Source organism: Balaenoptera borealis (assembly GCF_965194805.1).
Source record: "Balaenoptera borealis genome assembly, chromosome: 4".
Classification (NCBI taxonomy): Eukaryota; Metazoa; Chordata; class Mammalia; order Artiodactyla; family Balaenopteridae; genus Balaenoptera; species Balaenoptera borealis.
In genome coordinates this window covers 63,483,266-63,503,636 of record NC_138861.1, presented here as the reverse complement: position 1 = coordinate 63,503,636, position 20,371 = coordinate 63,483,266, and the positions used below count along the sequence as shown (strand labels likewise).

Below are 20,371 nucleotides of genomic sequence, written 5' to 3'. Positions count from 1 at the left end.
TTATTTTCTTCAGTAAATACCCAGGAATGGAATTGCTGGAATGTATGGTAGTTATATTTTTAGTGTTTTGAGGAACCTCCATACTGTTTCCCACAGTGGCTGTTCCAATTTACATTTCCACCTACAGTGCATGAGGGTTTCCTTTTCTCTACAACTATCCAAAATATATAAAGAACTCAAACAACTCAATATAAAAAAACAAACAACCCCATTAAAAAATGTGCAGAGGACCTGAATAGGCATTTTTCTGAAGGAGACATACAGATGGCTAATAGGCACATGAAAAAAAAATAGTTGTGTAAGATGTTTAGACTGAAAAAATATCTTAAGGTAAATTAATGAAATCTCAAATAAAAGGATGTGTGTTGTACACTTGTCACTTCTCCACAAATTGATCAATACATTAAATGTAGTCCCAATACATACCATAGCAGTTTTTTAATAGAAATTGACAAGCTAAAATGTATATGGAAATGCAAAAGGCCAATAATCAAGACAATCTTGATGAAAATGAAACTGAAAGTGCCATACTATCAGATATTCAGTTAGATTATTAAGTTATATTAATTAAAGCAGTGTGGTGCTGGTGCAAGAATAAAAAATAAACCTATGGAATAAAATAGAGTCCAGAAACTGACCCACATATATATGAGACACTGATTTATAACAAAGTTGGCTTCAGTACAGTGAAGAAAGATTGGTCTTTTTAATTCAGTCATCCTTTGGTATCCAAGGGAGATTTGTTCCAGGACCCACAGTGGATACCAAAATCAGTGGATGCTGAAGTCCCATAGTCAGCCCTCTATATCCACAGTCTTTAATCTGTGGATTCAACCAACCACGGTTTGTGTAGAACTGCCTACAGTTAACAAAAAAAAAAAAATCCATGTATAAGTGGACCCATACAGTTAAAACCCATGTTGTTCAAGGGTCAACTTTAAATTGTACTGGGTCAGCTGGGTATCTCTATTGGGGGAAAACATATCTGGAGTCTTACAATAAAAACAGATTGTAGATTTGTATGTGAAAGGTAAGCAATAAATATTTTAGAAAAAACTAGAGCATTGGAATGACCTGATAGTAAGCAAATAATTCTTATATAAGATATAAATGCTCACTATAAAGGAAAAATGATAAATTGGACCAAGAATATCAAAAGACACCATTAAGTGACCAAAACTCAAGTCACAGAATCAGGGAAGATATTTGAAATACAGATAATACAAAAAGGACTTACAGAATGTATATACTGCACACCTATATACATATACATACATATGTATAAACACACACACATATACACAAAGACACATATATCTTTCAAATCAATTTGTAAAAAGACAGCACATAGAAAAACAAGCAAAACATTTGAAAAGGCACTTCATAAAAAAAGATATTAAAATGACAAATTAACATGAAAAGTTACTCAACTCCATAAATCAACAGGGAAATATAAATTAGAACCACAGCATAATACAACTTACCAAGGTGACTAAAATGAAATTACATAAAATACTAAGTGATGGGGAGAATATGGGACTAAAACTCTCATGCACTGTTAGTGTAGTTATTAATCAGCACAACTAATTTAGAAAACTCTTTGGTGGTATGTCTTAAACCTGTGCATATCATATTATCTAGCAATTTAACCCTTAGGTTGAACTCAAGGAAAATGCATTGAAAATATGTATATATACCAAAAATATGAACTAGAATGTTCATAGCAGAAATATTTGTAAAAACCAAACAGGAAAGTCTTCAAATGCCCATCAAGAGAAAATAAATATTGGTATATTCCAACAATGGAGTACTATATAGAGATTAAAAAAAACAACTGATGCAGCATGGGTAAATCTCCCAATTATAATGTTGAGTGAAAAAAGTCAGAAAGTTAGAGACCATCTGTATCATCCCATTAATATAAATTTCAAAAAAAGCAATCAAATCTATGATTTTGTAAATCAGGATTGTGGTTTTCATTGTGGGAAATATTGACTGGAAGGGGGTACAAGAGGGGGGAAAGCTCTTGTATGTTGATATTATTCTGTTTCTTGAGATATGGATATGGTTACCCAGATATGTTTACTTGGGAAAATTTATCTGGATATTTAAGATTTGTACACTTCTGTGTGTCTGTTATACTTCCAAAAAAGTAAACTCATGCTGGTGATGGAAAGTTAAGATATTGGGATAGAACTTTTGGACCACTCAAATACTATGCCTGAACCAGTAGGCAGCTATGAAAAGATTTTACTTTATATCTATTTACTATATATTTTTGTCTTTTTCTGGTTTACTTTCCTTGTGTTTTGGATTCTTTGCAGAGGTCCAATGTGTTTCAAGCCTAAGACACCAAAGTATGTCATTAAGAACAATTCAGGCAAAACAATGGGAGAGTACAGTTTTCACACATACTAATCTATTTAGAAATTTAGCTCTTACACAATAGAAGGAATAATTACCGAGGAAATGAGCAAAAATGTTCTCAATGTAACTGAATCTACACCAATTGTTTAAGCTAGTGAATATTCACACACTGGGCAAACTGTACTTGGAAAAGTTACCCATTTCTTTTATTTTGAAACACAGTGCACATTTGGCTAAAGGCCCAATGTTGAGTTGTATAATTCACTTAACTTCCTTCTTCCTTTCAAATTATATTAAACCACTCAGTTTAACTTTTATTTGTTTATTTTTTTGCATTTTCAAATATAAATCCAATCAGTACAAAAGGAGTGTCATTATCTGTCTGTCTCTCTCTCTAATTTACTTCTCTGGCAGTTACTTGAAAAACAAGAATAGTTAATCTTCGTCATGTGGAAATAACAATAGATAACACAGCCATTAAATCACCTTTGGTGTTCATAAAAAAATGCATAATCTGGGGCTCTGTCTAGGCTATCTTATCAAAATCTCCAGGGAGAACCCCAAGAACCTGACTTTCTTTACAAATGTTTCCAATAAGCTCAGGAATTTTGGTACTCATACTACTAGGAGCAGAAGAAGGGAGGAGATAAAGAGGATACAAGTTGCAAGGAAATATTTTGTTCTTTCTGGTCCTCTTTCTCTCATACTCAAAGTTGCACAGGAATCTTCTCCGTAAGATTTATGACAGCTTGTTCTCTTCCTCCCTGAATAGGAAAAAAACAGGACAGAGCACAGTCAGACCCTATCTTATGAATAAGCTGCATTACAAAAACTATTAGTCATTTATTTAGACTCTATGTGTTTTACGTGGGACATTCCTTCCTAATTATATCACTCGAAATGCACATTAACCTAGATGAGCTTGAACAAAGCTATTGCATCTTTATTTAAATAATAAACAAGTACCAATTATGACATAGTTTATAGAGGAAAAACATTCACAAATCTAACCTTCATAGGTTTGCAGGCAGTGTCCCTTCAACAGTAGGACTCTGAGACTGGGTGGAGCTTGGAACCTTTGTATGGTCAGCTTGGACACCATTATCTAATTATGTTTATGAGAATGTTTTGAGAGGTAATCAAATATGTAATATCTGAAGGAGATTATTTATATGTAATTTTATGTAGTGTCATATAGTGATTAAGAATGACATTTTGGAGTCAAGCAGACATAGCTTTGAATTTTAGTTCAAAGTTTCAGTTTCCTTACCTTCAAATGAGTGTACTAATACTTCTACAAGATTGTCTGACATTTAATAAATGTATCCACTGTTATACTTAAAATAGATAACCAACAAGGACCTACTGTATAGCACAGGGAACTCTACTCAATATTCTGTAATAACCTATATGGGAAAAGAATTTGAAAAAGAATAGATACATGTATATGTATAACTGACTCACTTTGCTGTACACCTGAAACTAACTCAACATTGTTAATCAACTATACACCAATGTAAAATAAATTTTTTTTAATGAAAAGAAATAAATGATCAATAAAAATGGCAATACAATATAACAATAATTATGATTCCTGTCTAATGGATTATTGTTGGAGACATCAGTGTGAATTCATGTGTTACTTAATATCGCTAAGATAGCAACCTATAGAAATATTTATAAATATATGTGTATCCACAGGTTAGTATACAAACATATAACTCCTTGTTCTGTTAGCTGAGAGGGCTTAGGAACAATGACAACACAGTAGCAATAAACATACATAGCACCCAAATCTTGATTTCTATTAACATTCTCAAAAAAGGGAAGCAGAGCTCCTTGGAGAAATGGCTGATTCTACAACTAGGACACAGAATATACAACATGGGTCTGAAGCATTTTGTAGGGCCAGAAATTAATAAAGTGCTCAAAACAAATAAGCAAATAAAAACAACTCTACAATAAGGGGGTATGTCAAAGGGATTCAGAAGTGCACTGAAAGAGCTCCCAATGGAAGAACTGGAACAATTTGAGCAAGAAAATACAGTATTACTGACTTATAACCAAAAGTATAATATAAATATCTATGAGCCCTTACTGGTTAAATAAATCATTAAATAAATAAATGGTTGAGAATTTAAAAATCTCCCACACAGAGTAATCCTAATTTCTGTAGATACTACATCTTTCAGGAGATGAAGCATTATTTCCTGCTTATTACGTATGAGCTGCAGACTGATTTTCTTCCAAAGTGTACAATATGGAAAGGGAGAAAAAAAAAGAGTAACTTTGCAGTGGAGAAACCTGATAAATACTACTTCAACCAGGTGAGCAAGGTGAACATCAACACTGATAGGTCATATAGTTAGTATGGTGAGAATGGTACCTTAACTCTACAGTCTTTTTCCCCCAAAACATTACCTTAGTATAATCATGAGAAAAATATCACATAAATATCAAATGAGGGACATTCTAAAAAATAGTTGAGTACTCCTCAAAACTGTCAAGATCATCAAAAACACGGGAAGTCTGAGAAGATTTTGACACTTAAGAGGAACCTAAGAACACAGTGATTAAATGTAATGTGATGCCCTGAATAGGATCAGAAATAGGCACAGAAAAACAACATTAGAGAATAACCAAGTAAATCTAAATAATGTTTGGGTTTTAGTTAATAGCAATGTATGAATATTTGTTCATTTATCATGATAAGTATGTCATATTAATGTAAGATATTAATTATAGAGGAAACTGAGTGTGAGGTATCCAGGTGTGAGGTTCTCTGTACTACCTTTGCAATAATTCTGTAAATCTAAAATTGTTCTAAATGAAAAGTTAAAAAAAAGAAAAGCACAACTATTGTATTTGAAATTAGAGAGGGGAGGCCAAATGCACATCACTCCATTGTTGCATCCCCAGTCCCTTGGCCTCTTTGCAGACTCTGGGGATTCCATGGAATATGATCCATAAACTTCTGGACTTAACTGCTAATTAGACTAGAAGATGAAAATAGAAGTCTAACTGAGGTCTAGTAAATGAAAAATCTAGCCATTTCTCTTTTTCTTTAAGGTCTGTCCCTCTATTACGTAATAAAATTAATTTAGTATGGTCTTCTCTTTAGAGAGTTTAATGCTGACAAATACACCATCCTTAGAACTGCAAATCACTTGATACTTTTTTCAATGTACCTAAACAGTTTGAGGTTTAAGCAATTACCTTATAATTCTATAAATTCTGGAAAGGAGAAGCTGTGATAATGAGGATGCTTGCGAATACTGTAGACTTCTACCATTTGTCTGAATTTACTTGACTGTTCTTCATTGCTCTTTTTTTTTTTTTTAAACCTGAACTAACCAAGCCTTTATATACATATATATTGAAGAATAGTTGATTTACAATGTTGTGTTAGTTTCTGGTGTACAGCAAAGTGATTCAGATATATATATATGTATGTATATATATATATTCTTTTTCATATTCTTTTCCATTTTGGTTTATTACAGGATATTGGATATAATTCCCTGGCTATACAATAAGACCTTATTGTTCATCTATTTTATATATAGTAGTTTTTATCTACTAATCTTCAGTGTTCTTGAAACAATAAAATACTAATAAAAATAAATCTGATTTAATTGTATGACAATATGGACTGACATTACCAATAAATTTAAATGGCAGATTTAATATGGTAATTATGAATCCCAAAGTTTTAAAGAAAATTTATTTCAAGTGTGTGGAAAAGAATATATATATATGTACATATATGAATCACTTTGCTGTATACCTGAAACTAACATAATGCTGTAAATCAACTATATTTCAATGAAGAAATTTTTTAATGTTTTTAAAATTTAAAAAATTAAAAAATAAAGTGTACAACAACAAAAACATTTTATCAAAAATGTTGAATTGGGAACAGTATACATCAATTCCCAATACTTTCTTTTCCCAATTTTTTCTACGTTTTTCAGGTTAAATAATTTGCCTTTAAGTGAAAATGTAGCAGAACTAATTAAAAATTGTATGATAAGTCTTGGTAAAGTCATTTTAGCACCCTTATTAGAATTGAGACAAAGCATGATTCTATTTACTGGGTAGAAAATCCTTTTGAACATCAGATGACTTTCAATTCTTTGCTTTTAGCAAATAACAAAGAAGGAGTGTCTAATAGAGTTGTCATCCAATATATCTTTAACATTTTTATGATTTTGATGATTTTTGATGTGTGAGTTTTGTCAGAACTAATTTAGAGAATTGAATGACATTGGGGGAAAAATTCCTATCATCTTATTTACTTATTCACAGTAATTTTTCAACACTTATAGCAATACAAAATTGAACAAGGGTAGAATTGATGCTGAATTCTATATGATTTTATCAGTGTGTAATCATGTCTGGACTTAATAGCTAATTGAATCAAGAGGAGATGAAGATGTTGTAGTAGGAGGATGTGGAATTCATCTCCCCCCATGAACACATCAAAAATACATCTACATGTGGAATAATTCTCACTGAAAACTAACTGGGGACTGGCAAAAAGACTATTTCACAACCAAGGTTGTAAGAAAGGTCCGTATGGAATCAAGTAGGAAGGGAAGAGAAGTGATATGGTCAGGACCTATGCCCCTGGGAGAAGATTCATAAAAAAAGGGAGATTACATGGATGGAGACCCTGCCTAGAAGTGAGTGGTTTGAGCCACAGATTGGATGCCCCAGCCGTGAGGCCCAGCACTGGGAAGACAAGTCCCCTAGGTTGGTTGAAACGCTGGTGGGACTAACAGGAGGACTGTGGGAAGCCTGGACTCCACTCATGAGGAGTATGCACACACTTGCTTATTCCCCAAATGGGGAAGAGAAGGCAGACTGAAACTGCATAAGTCACTGGCCAGTTTCCTGTGACCACACTGGTGCACACCACAGCCTGAGCTGAGCCACCACTTTGGCCCTACTTACTTGCAATGCAGCTCTACACTGGTGTAAGGAGCGCTACAGCCCATGCCCCAACCCACACTTAACACTTTAACTGCCCCCACTTGTTCTGTGGTGCAGCTCCACACCAGGACAAAAGTGGGAGTGGCCGAGTGGAGAGCTCAGCTGTGAAAGACAAAGGTGATACTGAAAAATACATAAGTTATCTAGAAGATAAAATAATGGAAATCACCCAATCAGAACAGGAAAAATTTTTTTAAAAATTTTAAAATGAGAGTAGCTTAAGGGATTGCTGGGAAAATATTAAGTATACCAAAATTTGCATTATAAGGGTCCCAAAAGGAGAAGAGAGAGAGAGAAGAAAGTCAAAAATGTATTTGATGAAATCATGGCTAAAAATTTCCCAAGCTTAAAGAAAGAAACAGATATCCAGGTACAGGAAGCACAGAGGGTCCCAAACAAGATGAATGCAAACTGACTTATACCAAGAAATATCATAATTAAAATGGCAAAAGTTAAGGATAAAGAGAGAATTCAAAGGCAGCAAGAGAAAAACAAAAAGTCATATAAGAGAGAATGCCCATAATGTTATCAGCTGATTTTTCTGCAGAAACCTTGCAGGCCAGAAGGGAGTGGCATGATATAGTCAAAGTGCTGAAAAGGAAAAACATGCAACCTAGGATAGTCTACCCAGAAAGATTATCATTTAGAATTGAAGTAGAGATAAAGAAATTTTTAGACAAGCAAAAACTAAAGGAGCTCATCAATACTAAACCTATCCTAAAAGAAATGTTAAAAGGTCTTCTATAAGTGAAAAAGAATAGGCTATGGCAAGAAGTGTCTATAGGAAAGGAAAAATCCCATTTTTATTTATTAATAAAGGTAAATATAGTTTATTTATTAGTAAAGGTAAATATATAGTAAAGGCTGAGGATCAACCACTTAAGTAAGCTAGAACAATGATTAAAAGACTAAAAATTGTAAAAATCAAGTATAACTAAATAATCAATAAAGGGATAAACACTAAGTCTTTTGATTGGAGAACTTAGTCCATTGACATTTCAAGTGACTACATAAAGATGTAAAATAAGACATTTAAAAAAGTGGGAGGAGGGGAGTAAAAAATATAGATCTTTTAGAATGTGTCTGAACTTAAATGACTACCAGTTTAAAATAAGTAGATACAGTTTTAGGTCTACATATAGGAAGCCCATAGTAACCACAAATAAAAAAACTACAACAGACACACAAAAACTAGAGAGAAAGGAACACAAGCATACCACTAAAGAAAATCATCAAACCACAAGGAAAGAAAGAAGAAAAGAACAGAGAAGAATGACAAAAACAACCACAAAACAGGTAACAGAATAGCAATGAGGACATACCTAGCAATAATCACTTTAAATGTCAATGGACTAAATGCTCCAATAAAAAGACATGGTGTGGGTGATTAGATTAAAAAAACAAGACCATTCAGTATGCTGCCTACAAAAGATTCACTTCAGGGCCAAAGACATACACAGACTAAAACTGAGGGCATGGAAAAAGATATTTCATGCAAACAGAAATGACAAGAAAGTGGGGGTAGCAATACTCATATCAGACAAAATAGACTTTAACACCAAGTCTATAATAAAAGACAAAGAATGGCATTATATAATGATAAAGGTACCAATACAAGAAGAGGATATAACACTCTAACATATATGCACTAAATACAGAAGCACTTAAATATATAAAGCATATATTAACGGACATAAAGGGAGAAAATAGCAATAACACAATAATCATAGCAGACTTTAACACCTAATTTACACCAATGGACAGATCATCCATACAGAAAATCAATAAGGAAACAGTGGTCTTAAATGACACATTAAACCAGTTGTACTTAATAGGTATCTACAGGACATTTCATCTGAAAACAGCAGAATAAACATTCTTTTCAAATGAACATGAAACATTTTCCAGGATAGATCACATGGTAGGCCACAAAACAAGTCTCAACAGACTTAAGAGGATACAAAGTATATCAAGCAATTTTTCTGACCACAATGGTATAAAACTAGAAATCAATTACAGGAAGAAAAATGGAAAAGCACAAACATGTGGAGACTAAACAATATGATACTATAAACCAAATGGGTCAATGAAGAAATGGAAAAAGAAATCAGAAAATACCTCAAGACAAATGAGAATTGAAACAAAACTTTGAAAATCAGAGCAAGAGTAGTTCCAAGTGGGAAGTTTATAGTGATACAGGTCTACCTAAAGAAAAAAAAATCTAATCAACCATCTAAAGGAATTAAAAAAAAAGAAGAACAAACAGACCCCTAAGTGAGCAGAAGGAAGAAAATATAAAGATAAAATAGAGACCACAAAAACAAAATAGAATAGGTCAATGAAACCAAGAGATTTTCTTTGAAAAGATAACAAAATTAATATACCTTTTGCCAAGTTAATCAAGAAAATAAGAGGACCCAACTGAACAAAATAAGAAATGAAAGAGGAGAAATAACAACTGATATCACAGAGATACAATAAATCACAAGAGAATATAATGAACAGTTATATGCCAACAAATTGGACAACCTCCGAAGAATGGAGAAATTTCTAGAAACATACAATCTTCCAAGACTTAATCAGGAAGAAATAGACAATCTGAAACAGACTGATCGCTAGTAGTGAAATTACATTAGTAATTAAAAAATACTCCCAGGAAATGAAAGTGCAGGGCCAGAAGACTTCACAGCGGGAATGCTGCCAAACGTAAAAAAGAGCTAATCCCTATCCTTCTCAAACTATTTCAAAAAATTGAAGAGAATGGAACTCTTTCAGATACATTATACGAGGCCACCATTACCCTGATACCTAAACCAGACAAAGACAATAACAAAAAATGAAAATTACAGACCAATATCTCTGATGAATATAAATGCAAAAATCCTCAACAAAATGTTAGCAAATCAAATTTAACAATATATAAAAAGGATCATACACCATGATCAAATGGGATTTATTCCAGGGATGCAAGGTTGGTTCAATATTTTCAAATCAATGTGATACATCACATTCACATGATGATCTCAATAAATGCAGAAAGACATTTGACAGAATTTAACACCTATTCAACACCTATTTGATGAGGTAAAAACTCTCATCAAAGTTGGTATAGAGGAATTAATAAAGGCTATTTAATTTATGTCAAACCCACACTTAACATCATACTCAATGGTAAAAAGCTAAAATCTTTTCCTCTAAAATCAGGAACAAGATAAGGATGCCCACTCTAGCATCCTTGTTCTATTAACATAGTATTAGAAGCCCTAGCCAGAGCAATAAAACATGAAAAGTAAAATGAATCCAAATTGGAAGGTAAGAAGTAAAACTGTCATTATTTTCAGATGACAAGATGCTGTGCATAGAAAACTCTAAAGTCTCCACGAAAAAACAATTAGAAGTAATAAATGAATTCAGTAAAGTTGCAGGATACAAGATTAATATAAAGAAATATGTTGCTTTTCTATATGCTAATAATAAACTTTCAGAAAGAGAAAGCAATAAAACAATACTGTTTAAATATCTCATCAAAAATATAAACTTAAACAAGTAGGTGAAAGACCTAAATGCTGAAACTATGAAACATTGATGAAGGAGATTGAAGATGATGCAAAAAAATGGAAAGATAGCCTGTGTTTTTGGATTGGAAGAATTAGTATTCTTAAAATGTCCATACTATGCACAGCAATCTAGAGATTTAATGTAATCCCTAAGAAAACACTCATGACATTTTTCACAGAACTAGAAGAAATAATCCTAAAATATACATGGAACCACAAAAAACCCTGAATTGCCAAAGCAATCTTGAGAAAAAAAGGACAAAGCTGGAAGTATCATGTTTCCTGATTTCAGACTACACTACAAAGCTACAATAATCTAAACAGCATGATATTGGCACAAAATCAGACACATAGATAAATGGAACAGAATAAAGAGCTCAGAAATAAACCCAGACACTTATGGTCAATTAATCTGTGGCAAAGGAGGCAAGTGGAGAAAAGGCAGTCTCTTCAATAAGAGATGCTGGGAAAACTGGACAATTATGTGTAACAAAGTCAAATTAGAACATTTTCTAACACCTTATACAAAAATAAAATAAAAATGGATTAAAGACCTAAATGTAAGACCTGAAACCATAAATCTCCTAGAAGAGAACATAGGTAGAACACTGTTTGACAGAAATCATAGCAATATTTTGTTTTTGGTTCTGTCTCCTAAGGAAAAAGAAACAAAAGTAAAAATAAATAAATGGGACCTAACTAAACTTAAAACATTTTGCACAGCAAAGGAAACCATAGAGAAAATGAAAAGACAACCTACTGGGAGAATGGGAGAAAATATTTGCAAATTATATGATTAATAACAGGTTAATATCCAAAATATACAAACAGCTCATACAACTCGATATCAAAAAAACAACTCAATCAAAAAATGGCAGAAGACCTGAATAGACATTTTTACAAAAAGATATACAGACCACCAACAGGTACATGAAAAAAATGCTCAGCATTGCTAATTATCAGAGAGACGCAAATCAAAACCACAAGAAGACATTATCTCACACTTGTCAGAAAGGCTGTCATTTAAAAGACAAGAAATAACAAGTTTTGGCATGGATGTGGAGAAAAGGGAACCTTAGTACACTGTTGGTGGGAAAATAAATTGGCACAGGCACTATGGAAAACATTATGGAGGTTCCTCAAAAAACTAAAGATAGAATGACCATATGATTCAGCAATTCCACTGCTGGGTATAAATACAAAGAAAACAAAAACACTAATTTGAAAGATTCATTCACTCCAATGTCCATAGCAGCATTATTTTCAATAGGTGAGATATGGATGCAACCTAAGTATCCATCAACTGATGAATGTATAAAGAAGATGATGAATGGATAAATATGCACAGAGAATATTACTGAGTCATAGGCAGAATGAAATTCTGACATTTGCAATAATGTAAATATACTTAGAGGCTATTATGCTTAGTGAAATGAGTTGGACAGAGAAAGACACATACTCTACCTTATCCCTTATGAGTGGAATCTAAAAAATAAAACAAATGAATATAACATAACAGAAACAGATTCAGAGATATAGAGAACAAATTAGTGGTTACCAGTGGGAAGAGGGAAGTAGGGAGGGGCAAAATAGTGGTATGTGATTAAACTATGCAAACTACTATGTGTAAAATAAATAAGCAATGAGTATATATTGTACAGCACAGAGAAATATAGTCTTTATTTTGTAATAACTTTGTAGTACAGTCTATAAAAAATTGACTCATTATGTTGTACACCTGAAGCTAATATAATATTGTAAAACAACTATGCTTCAATTAAAAATAAAAGAATGCTAATGTGTCTCATTAAATGAGACATTTCCTGTAAAATTTACCTTAAAACTTACGAACATTTACTTAAAGACTTATGTTTCAAAGAAACATCTATCAAAGAGACCAGCAGATAGACCTAAGTGTGGAAAAGTAGGTAGAAAGGACATTGGGTCTGGAGGGTGTAGTGGAGATTCAGGCTAGAGAATCTCTTGTAGGCACCAGATTGGGAAAGTTTTAGCGGTAGATGTGATTATATCTGGGGTATTGAAAGTGGTATTAAGGGATACACATCTGTTCAGACACAAGATGAAGAAACCAAAGTTCCCAAATGGTAACCATATCATGGCAATAAGAAATTCTCAAGAATTCAGAAGAAGCTGTTGAATTTTGGAAGGACTCTCCATAGGAAACAGGTTCCAGCCCTCAGCCCAGACTCTCAGACCAGAGCTCCTGTTCCCAGGGGAGAGCCTTAGGGAGACTAATGATGATCTTTCACCTTTAGAGACTCGAAAATTACATACTCAGAAATTAGAAATTTGGATAAACAGAAATTAGGTATGGAAATAACATTTCCAAAATCTGAACCATACTATCTAGGACATGAACCGTATAATTCCAAGAGAGACACTACAAGATGAGCTATGACTCAGGGAACAACATGAAACCCAGAAGACAGCAATGGAAGAGAGCATCCTGGGTCAAGTTTTTAGGAAAGGGAAATTGGGGCAGAGCTATGAAACATAGTGTCAGTGTTAAAGCAGCATTTCTTGGGCTAGGTTAGTAGGGAGTAGAACTTCATTTTAAACCACAATGTATGGAGATTGAGTAGGAAACTTTCTCTCTTGTCAGTGCTAGTCTAGGAAAAGGCAGGAATAGCCTACAAAAAGATAACAGTTTGTCCTAATTTTAGGGAATTTAGAAGCTCGGTGAGTGGGGACTTGATTAACAACACTGAAAAATCAAAGTTTTAAAAGCACATTTTTTTCCCTTTATAAAACCATTCGATTGCCCAAATCAAGTCATAACTGCCCCTGTTTCAACGAACTGCAGGTCAGACTTCTCTCTTCAGATTCTCAGTTTAGGCTCTTTAAATCTCTGTGCGGAAATGAAGTTCAGTTTCAGACATTTCCTTCTTATAAATGGCATCAAATTTCTCATTTTGGGCGACAGTGAAGTAATGCTTCCAGTCACCTACAATCCCTAAAAATTACAAATAAGAAAACATATGAATGAATAAAATATTTTCATTATGAAGGAAAAGCTAATGTATACCAAAAGAAAAGATTGAAACAGTTTAAAGGAAGACTTTCCTTGTATTAGAATACTTTAAAAAGTCATTTATTTTTTTTATTGGTAATTACTCCCATCTATAATTAAACAGACTCTGGCTTTTATTTATTTATTTATTTTAGCATCTTTATTGGAGTATAATTGTTTTACAATGGTGTGTTACTTTCTGCTTTATAACAAAGTGAATCAGCTATACATAAACATTTATCCCCATATCTCCTCCCTCTTGCATCTCCCTCCCACCCTCCCTATCCCACCCCTCCAGGTGGTCACACAGCACCAAGCTGATCTCCCTGTGCTATGCGGCTGCTTCCCACTAGCTATTGATTTTACATTTGGTAGTATATATATGCAACGCTACTCTCTCACTTTGTCCCAGCTTACCCTTCCCTCTGCCCATGTCCTCAAGTCCATTCTCTAGTAGGTCTGCGTCTTTATATTCCCATCCTGCCACTAGGTTCTTCATGACCTTTCTTTTTTTTTTTTTTTGGTTCCATATATATGTGTTGGCATACAGTATTTGTTTTCCTCTTTCTGACTTACTTCACTTGTATGACAGACTCTAGGTCCACCCACCTCACTACAAAAAACTCAATTTTGTTTCTTTTTATGGCTGAGTAATATTCCATTCTATATGTGTGCCACATCTTCTTTATCCATTCATCCATCGATGGACACTTAGGTTGCTTCCATGTCCTGGCTACTGTAAATAGAACTGCAATGAGCATTGTGGTACATGACTCTTTTTGAATTATGGTTTTCTCAGGGTATATGCCCAGTAGTGGGATTGCTGGGTTGTATGGTAGTTCTATTTTTAGTTTTTTAAGGAACCTCCATACTGTTCTCCATAGTGGCTGTATCAATTTACATTCCCACCAACAGTGCAAGAGGGTTCCCTTTTCTCCACACCCTCTCCAGCATTTATTGTTTGTAGATTTTTTGGTGATGGCCATTCTGACTGGTGTGAGGTGATACCTCATTGTAGTTTTGGTTTGCATTTCTCTAATGATTAATGATGTTGAGCATCCTTTCATGTGTTTGTTGGCAATCTGTATACATTCTTTGGAGAAATGTCTCTTTAGTTCTTCTGCACATTTTTGGATTGGGTTGTTTGTTTTTTTGATATTGAGCTGCTTGTAAATTTTGGAGATTAATCCTTTGTCAGTTGCTTTGTTTGCAAATATTTTCTCCCATTCTGAGTGTTGTCTTTTGGTCTTGTTTATGGTTTCCTTTGCTGTGCAAAAGCTTTTAAGTTTCATTAGGTCCCATTTGTTTATTTTTGTTTTTATTTCTATTTCTCTAGAAGGTGGGTCAAAAAGGATCTTGCTGTGATTTATGTCATAGAGTGTCCTGCCTATGTTTTCCTCTAACAGTTTTACAGTGTCTGGCCTTACATTTAGGTCTTTAATCCATTTTGAGTTTATTTTTGTGTATGGTGTTAGGAAGTGTTCTAATGTCATTCGTTTACATGTAGCTGTCCAGTTTCCCAGCACCTCTTATTGAAGAGGCTGTCTTTTCTCCATTGTATATTCTTGCCTCCTTTATCAAAAATAAGGTGTGGAGTCTAGCTTTTAAAAATACATTATAAGAAGGGTTAATTTTCTTGTCTAAATTTATGGGCTGTACAATAGTTTCCTAAAAGAGATTCTTTTAGTGTTTCTAATTGTCCTAGGTCATGGGGTTACCACTGGTCACTGGATCAATGATCAGGGAGTATTCCATTTCATGAGTTACTTTTGGAAACTGTACAAAGGACTGGTCATGAGCACAATCAAACCATGAAACAGAAAGCTGATAAGTATCATTTCACAAAAAAAAAAAATGAGGATGTTATGATATTTGGATGATATTTGTGTTTCCTGAATTCACTAGACATATCTTATTTTAATTTTAGAGGAGAAGAATAGCATTAAAATCAAACACATAAAATCCCTGAACCATTTTTACAAAAGTGGAACTGTTGGGATATAAATTTACATTTAATCTTTTATACTGGTTACTTAAAAATATATATTTGAAAAATTAATAATTTTTTAATGTACTGCCAATGTGTTTGGAGGAAAACATTAATTTTGCCAATTTATTTGATATTAAATATAATCGTATTGAATTTCAAGCCTTATTAACCCATGATTGCTTCATGAAGATTTAAAACCCTTTTAATGAAAACATCCCCATAGACAAGGTTGTTTCCCTGGTTATTTTACTTTATTCTGTTTTCACCAAATGATAATAGTTCTTTGGAATGTATGTGAGGGTAGTGCATATCTGGGATAGTACACCTCTAAAGATGCCACTGAAAAGAGAAAGTGCAGATTTAAACAATAGTCATATATAAAGTATTCTAATAATCTTCTATTTTGAGTATAAATACTATATACACAAACACATTTGCTTCACAAGAGTGAGGGAAGTATAAAAATTTTTTTGATAAAATAAATTCTTGCCAAATCCCAGGGTTTTTTGTTTTGTTGCTGTTTGGGACATAGGCATAAACATTGGACATTATCTATCCTCTCCCTAACATCGTTACTATTGTGTGACTAAATTTTGACCTTGATTTATCCAGCATGGACTCCTTCAAGACTGAAGGCCAAACTATGCCTGGCCCTTTGTTCATTCTTCACTTTTGAGCCCTTTTCAATATTCATTACATGAATGCCTCTTGTATTACATTATGAGCTTCTTGAAGCAGATGTACATGTCATTTATATTCTAGAGAATATGAGCTGCATATAGGTGTTCATGAAGAGCTTTTCATAAGTATTAACTAATGAATAAAGGGTATTCTTTAAGTGTTATTGAATGCATGAATGAATAAATGAATAGATGAAACGAACTATTAGATAAGAACATATTAGACTAATATGACTTGCTACTTTTGTGTATATCATTTTGGTCAGAAAAAATATAGTAAATGCTTATATATCTTTTACCAAAATCCTCCCCCAAAACTTGTGCTATAGGTGTTATTCCTTTCTTCATTTTGTCAGTGATGTAATCGAAACTTTGGCAGATTTATTAATATATGCAAAGTCAAAGGTTCAGGGAGTGGCATAGCCTTGATAAATCCCAGAGCAATCTGACCACAAAGGTTATGTTCTTCACTACTCCCAAAGGGGTTGTAAAGACTGTCTCTCTTATATACCCTTTTCCTTTGAAGTTGGCGAAAGCATGGAGTCCAGATACTGAGCTTATCTCATTTATCCTTATACCCTAATGAGATATCATTGGATCGTATCAATTTTCATATGACTGGGGATAAAACTCTCCTGGAAGTTACATTCAATGATCTGGCATAATGAAAATTTGCCTTGTTTAATTAAAGAGGTTTTTTGTCTCTGTTTCTTCTACAAGAAAAACATGTGTGTGTGTTGTGTGTGTGCTGTGCATGTATCAGTCTTCTTTGTTCAAACTTGTAATGCACCATTTACAATGAAAAATTTGCCTTGCCCTCTTATACCACAGCTTATTTTTTAAGTGCAGTGTTTTTGAAAATTAAAACATAATTTAGTGTTTTTAGTATAGGACTACACTAAGGTACAGAGAAAACTGTGTTAGAAATATCTGTAATCATATAACTCTTTCAAAATTTGCCTTGCCCTCTTATACCACAGCTTATTTTTTAAGTGCAGTGTTTTTTTTAAGTGCAGTGTTTTTGAAAATTAAAACATAATTTAGTGTTTTTAGTATAGGACTACACTAAGGTACAGAGAAAACTGTGTTAGAAATATCTGTAATCATATAACTCTTTCAAAATCAATTAACTCTTTCAAAACAGGTTTTGATCCACATGTTCATATGCACAATATATTCCTAGGGTTGTTTTTACTTCCTGGCACACCAACTGAAATTTTATCTTTTTTCTCTCCAACCCAGTAAAGGACATTGAAAAGAAAGGTGGCAAGACTAGGTGGATAATTTCTCAAATGTAAGTTAATAATTTGTTAAATGCATTATTTTTATCATTAATAACACATTTTTAACACAAGCCATATACAATAAACCATAATATACAGTATTTGCCTTAATGGAAATAGAGCTGTATTTTGACAGTGAATGCCATATTTCTCTAGTGTCATCTTTTTAACTTAATTTTAGATTCCATGTTTTCCTATAATTCAGACAGTATTTTTAGGGAGCAAAAACTTCCCATATGGTAAAAAAATGTCGTTACTCTTGGTGAATCCTTCTTAACAAAATGACCACTGCTTTCTAAATGATAAGGGGTCTTTAAAGAAGATGGTACTGTATTGAGTGACATTAGTTTATTACTGGGGAGAAGAAGGAGGCCTATGCCAATTTAAACAAAGATTTAAGATTTAGTAATAAAAAATTTGGAATGACTCACATCAGAATTGACAAAACACTCCCTTTTAGCAGGGTAGTAAATAGAAGGAGAAATATGTATCAAGTACTCAGGGTACTTTAATAACGTGTTTACATGCATTATTTCCTTTAATAATTTCTAATCTAATTCAGCAACTTTTGTGGTAGGTATTTTTAGTGTCCTTATTTTACAGATGAAGAAATTGACATCAAAACTGGCTAAGTAACTTGGTAGAGATTACAAAGCTAATCCTCACTTCAGAGTAATTCATAAGAAACCAAAAAGGAAAATTAAACTCAGCAAAATATTAACCTTTGCGCATAAAAGAGGATTTACTGTGATCCATCACTGTACTTGGTAGATGTGTATAATTCACCAGAGGGTTGTCCTTCATCATTTCAAAGGAGGTATGATGGATTATCTTATCCAAGATCTCATCATTCAGGTTCTTCTCTAGAAATCTAACAATCTTCTTGATTTCTTTCCTTGGATTCTATCAGTGGGTAAAGAGACATATCCAAGAAAATGGTAAACAATAATTCATTAACATAATGTGAAAAAAATCATAAAAATGAAAAAATCAATAATTTATGTTTAGTAAAAGTAGAATGGAAATTGTTTGTTCTAAATCTTATATTTTTAGTTTTCATTCAAAATACAATAAGAATAAATCTTGGCCTAAATATTAACAGTATTTAGAGAAAAAGATTATAGCAACGATTTTAAGCTCAATTTGTAATCAGATTTGAAATGTGAATGTTTTAGGGACCCAGTATCTTTATTCCTTCTGCCTTTATTTTTCTGTTCTTCATCAAAATTGCTTTCTTATTCTTAATAATAATATTTAAAAACAAAAATAATAAATTCAGGGAAAACTTCAGGTATTTTTTTAAAGTGTAAATACTGATGAAATCTTGCTTGGATGTAAATTATTAAAAATAAACTCCAATGAAGTTGCAAAGATATCAAGACCTAAATTATTCATTGGCCTTTGAGAATAAGAAGAAAAAAATCTGAGAAAGAAATCATTTTTTCAGATTCTAATGACATAAACTTAATATTTATAGCTTTTTAGGAAGCTAAGTTAAAATCTACATAGATATATCTAGAAAGATTTTGAGGGGGTAACATCTAAGCTGAGTTTAGAAAGATGAGTCAGAGTTTACCAAGATGCAGTCTCCTGAGCTATTGGAGAGTGAATTCCCAGCAGAGAAAATAGTTAAAATTCTTGGAAGTATAGGTTCTCACAGTGTGTTCAAGGGAGAAAAAAAGCAAAGTGGTTGCAGTTAGAGCTGAGTTGTTTATAGGAGTGGGAGAGGCTATGAATCAAGAAAGATGAATTGGGGTAAAATTGAGAACATCCTTGGATGTCCTGCTGAAGGATTTGGACTGTATCTATTATGTAGTAGGGAAGCAACAGCATTTAATAATATGTCTTATTAACTCTCTGTGTGTTTATGTGTGTGTGTGTGTGTGTGTGTGGTGAATGTATGTGCTTGTGTATTTTTTTTTTTTTTGCAATCTCAGTTTGTTGTCTTTTTTTTTTTAACATCTTTATTGGAGTATAATTGCTTTACAATAGTGTGTTAGTTTCTGCTGTATAACAAAGTGAATCAGCTATATGTATACATATATCCCCATATCCCCTCCCTCTTGCATCTCCTTCCCACCCTCCCTATCCCACCCCTGGTCACAAAGCACCGAGCTGATGTAAAGGAGAAGGACACATTTGAAAGATATAATAGTTAGAGCATGTGAAACAATGGGATATTCAGGATATAGTGGAACCATATCAGCTACATGAAAGCCAGTGAGGACAATTTACTTTCAAGCTTTGAACACTGAATGAACAACCAAACATCATTAACCAAAAGAGAGAATAAAGGAAAAGGATTACCTGTTGGATCGAGAGAAGCAAGATGAGTTTAGTTTTGAACATGTTAAATTTGAGGGTTGTTTTAATAAAAACATGGGTTTGAATTCAGGGTAGAAGTTAAAATGGAGTTTTTGGTGGGTCATTAGCCATAAATAGTTTTGGCAACAGTGGGCTTGGACATG

General features: G+C 33.1%; 1 protein-coding gene across 1 annotated transcript in view; it reads right to left on the bottom strand.

Moving 5' to 3' along the window:
- Nucleotides 1–12,719: 12,719 nt before the first annotated feature.
- Nucleotides 12,720–20,371, bottom strand: part of SULT1B1 (sulfotransferase family 1B member 1) — a 95,752-nt gene continuing 88,100 nt past the window's right edge. The window contains exons 14-15 of the mRNA XM_082391619.1: nucleotides 18,626–18,806; nucleotides 12,720–13,893 (exon numbers count right to left, since the gene is read on the bottom strand). Of these exons, the coding sequence (XP_082247745.1) occupies nucleotides 13,781–13,893; nucleotides 18,626–18,806 (294 nt within the window). The 3' untranslated portion in view covers nucleotides 12,720–13,780. The remainder of the gene's footprint in view (nucleotides 13,894–18,625; nucleotides 18,807–20,371) is intronic.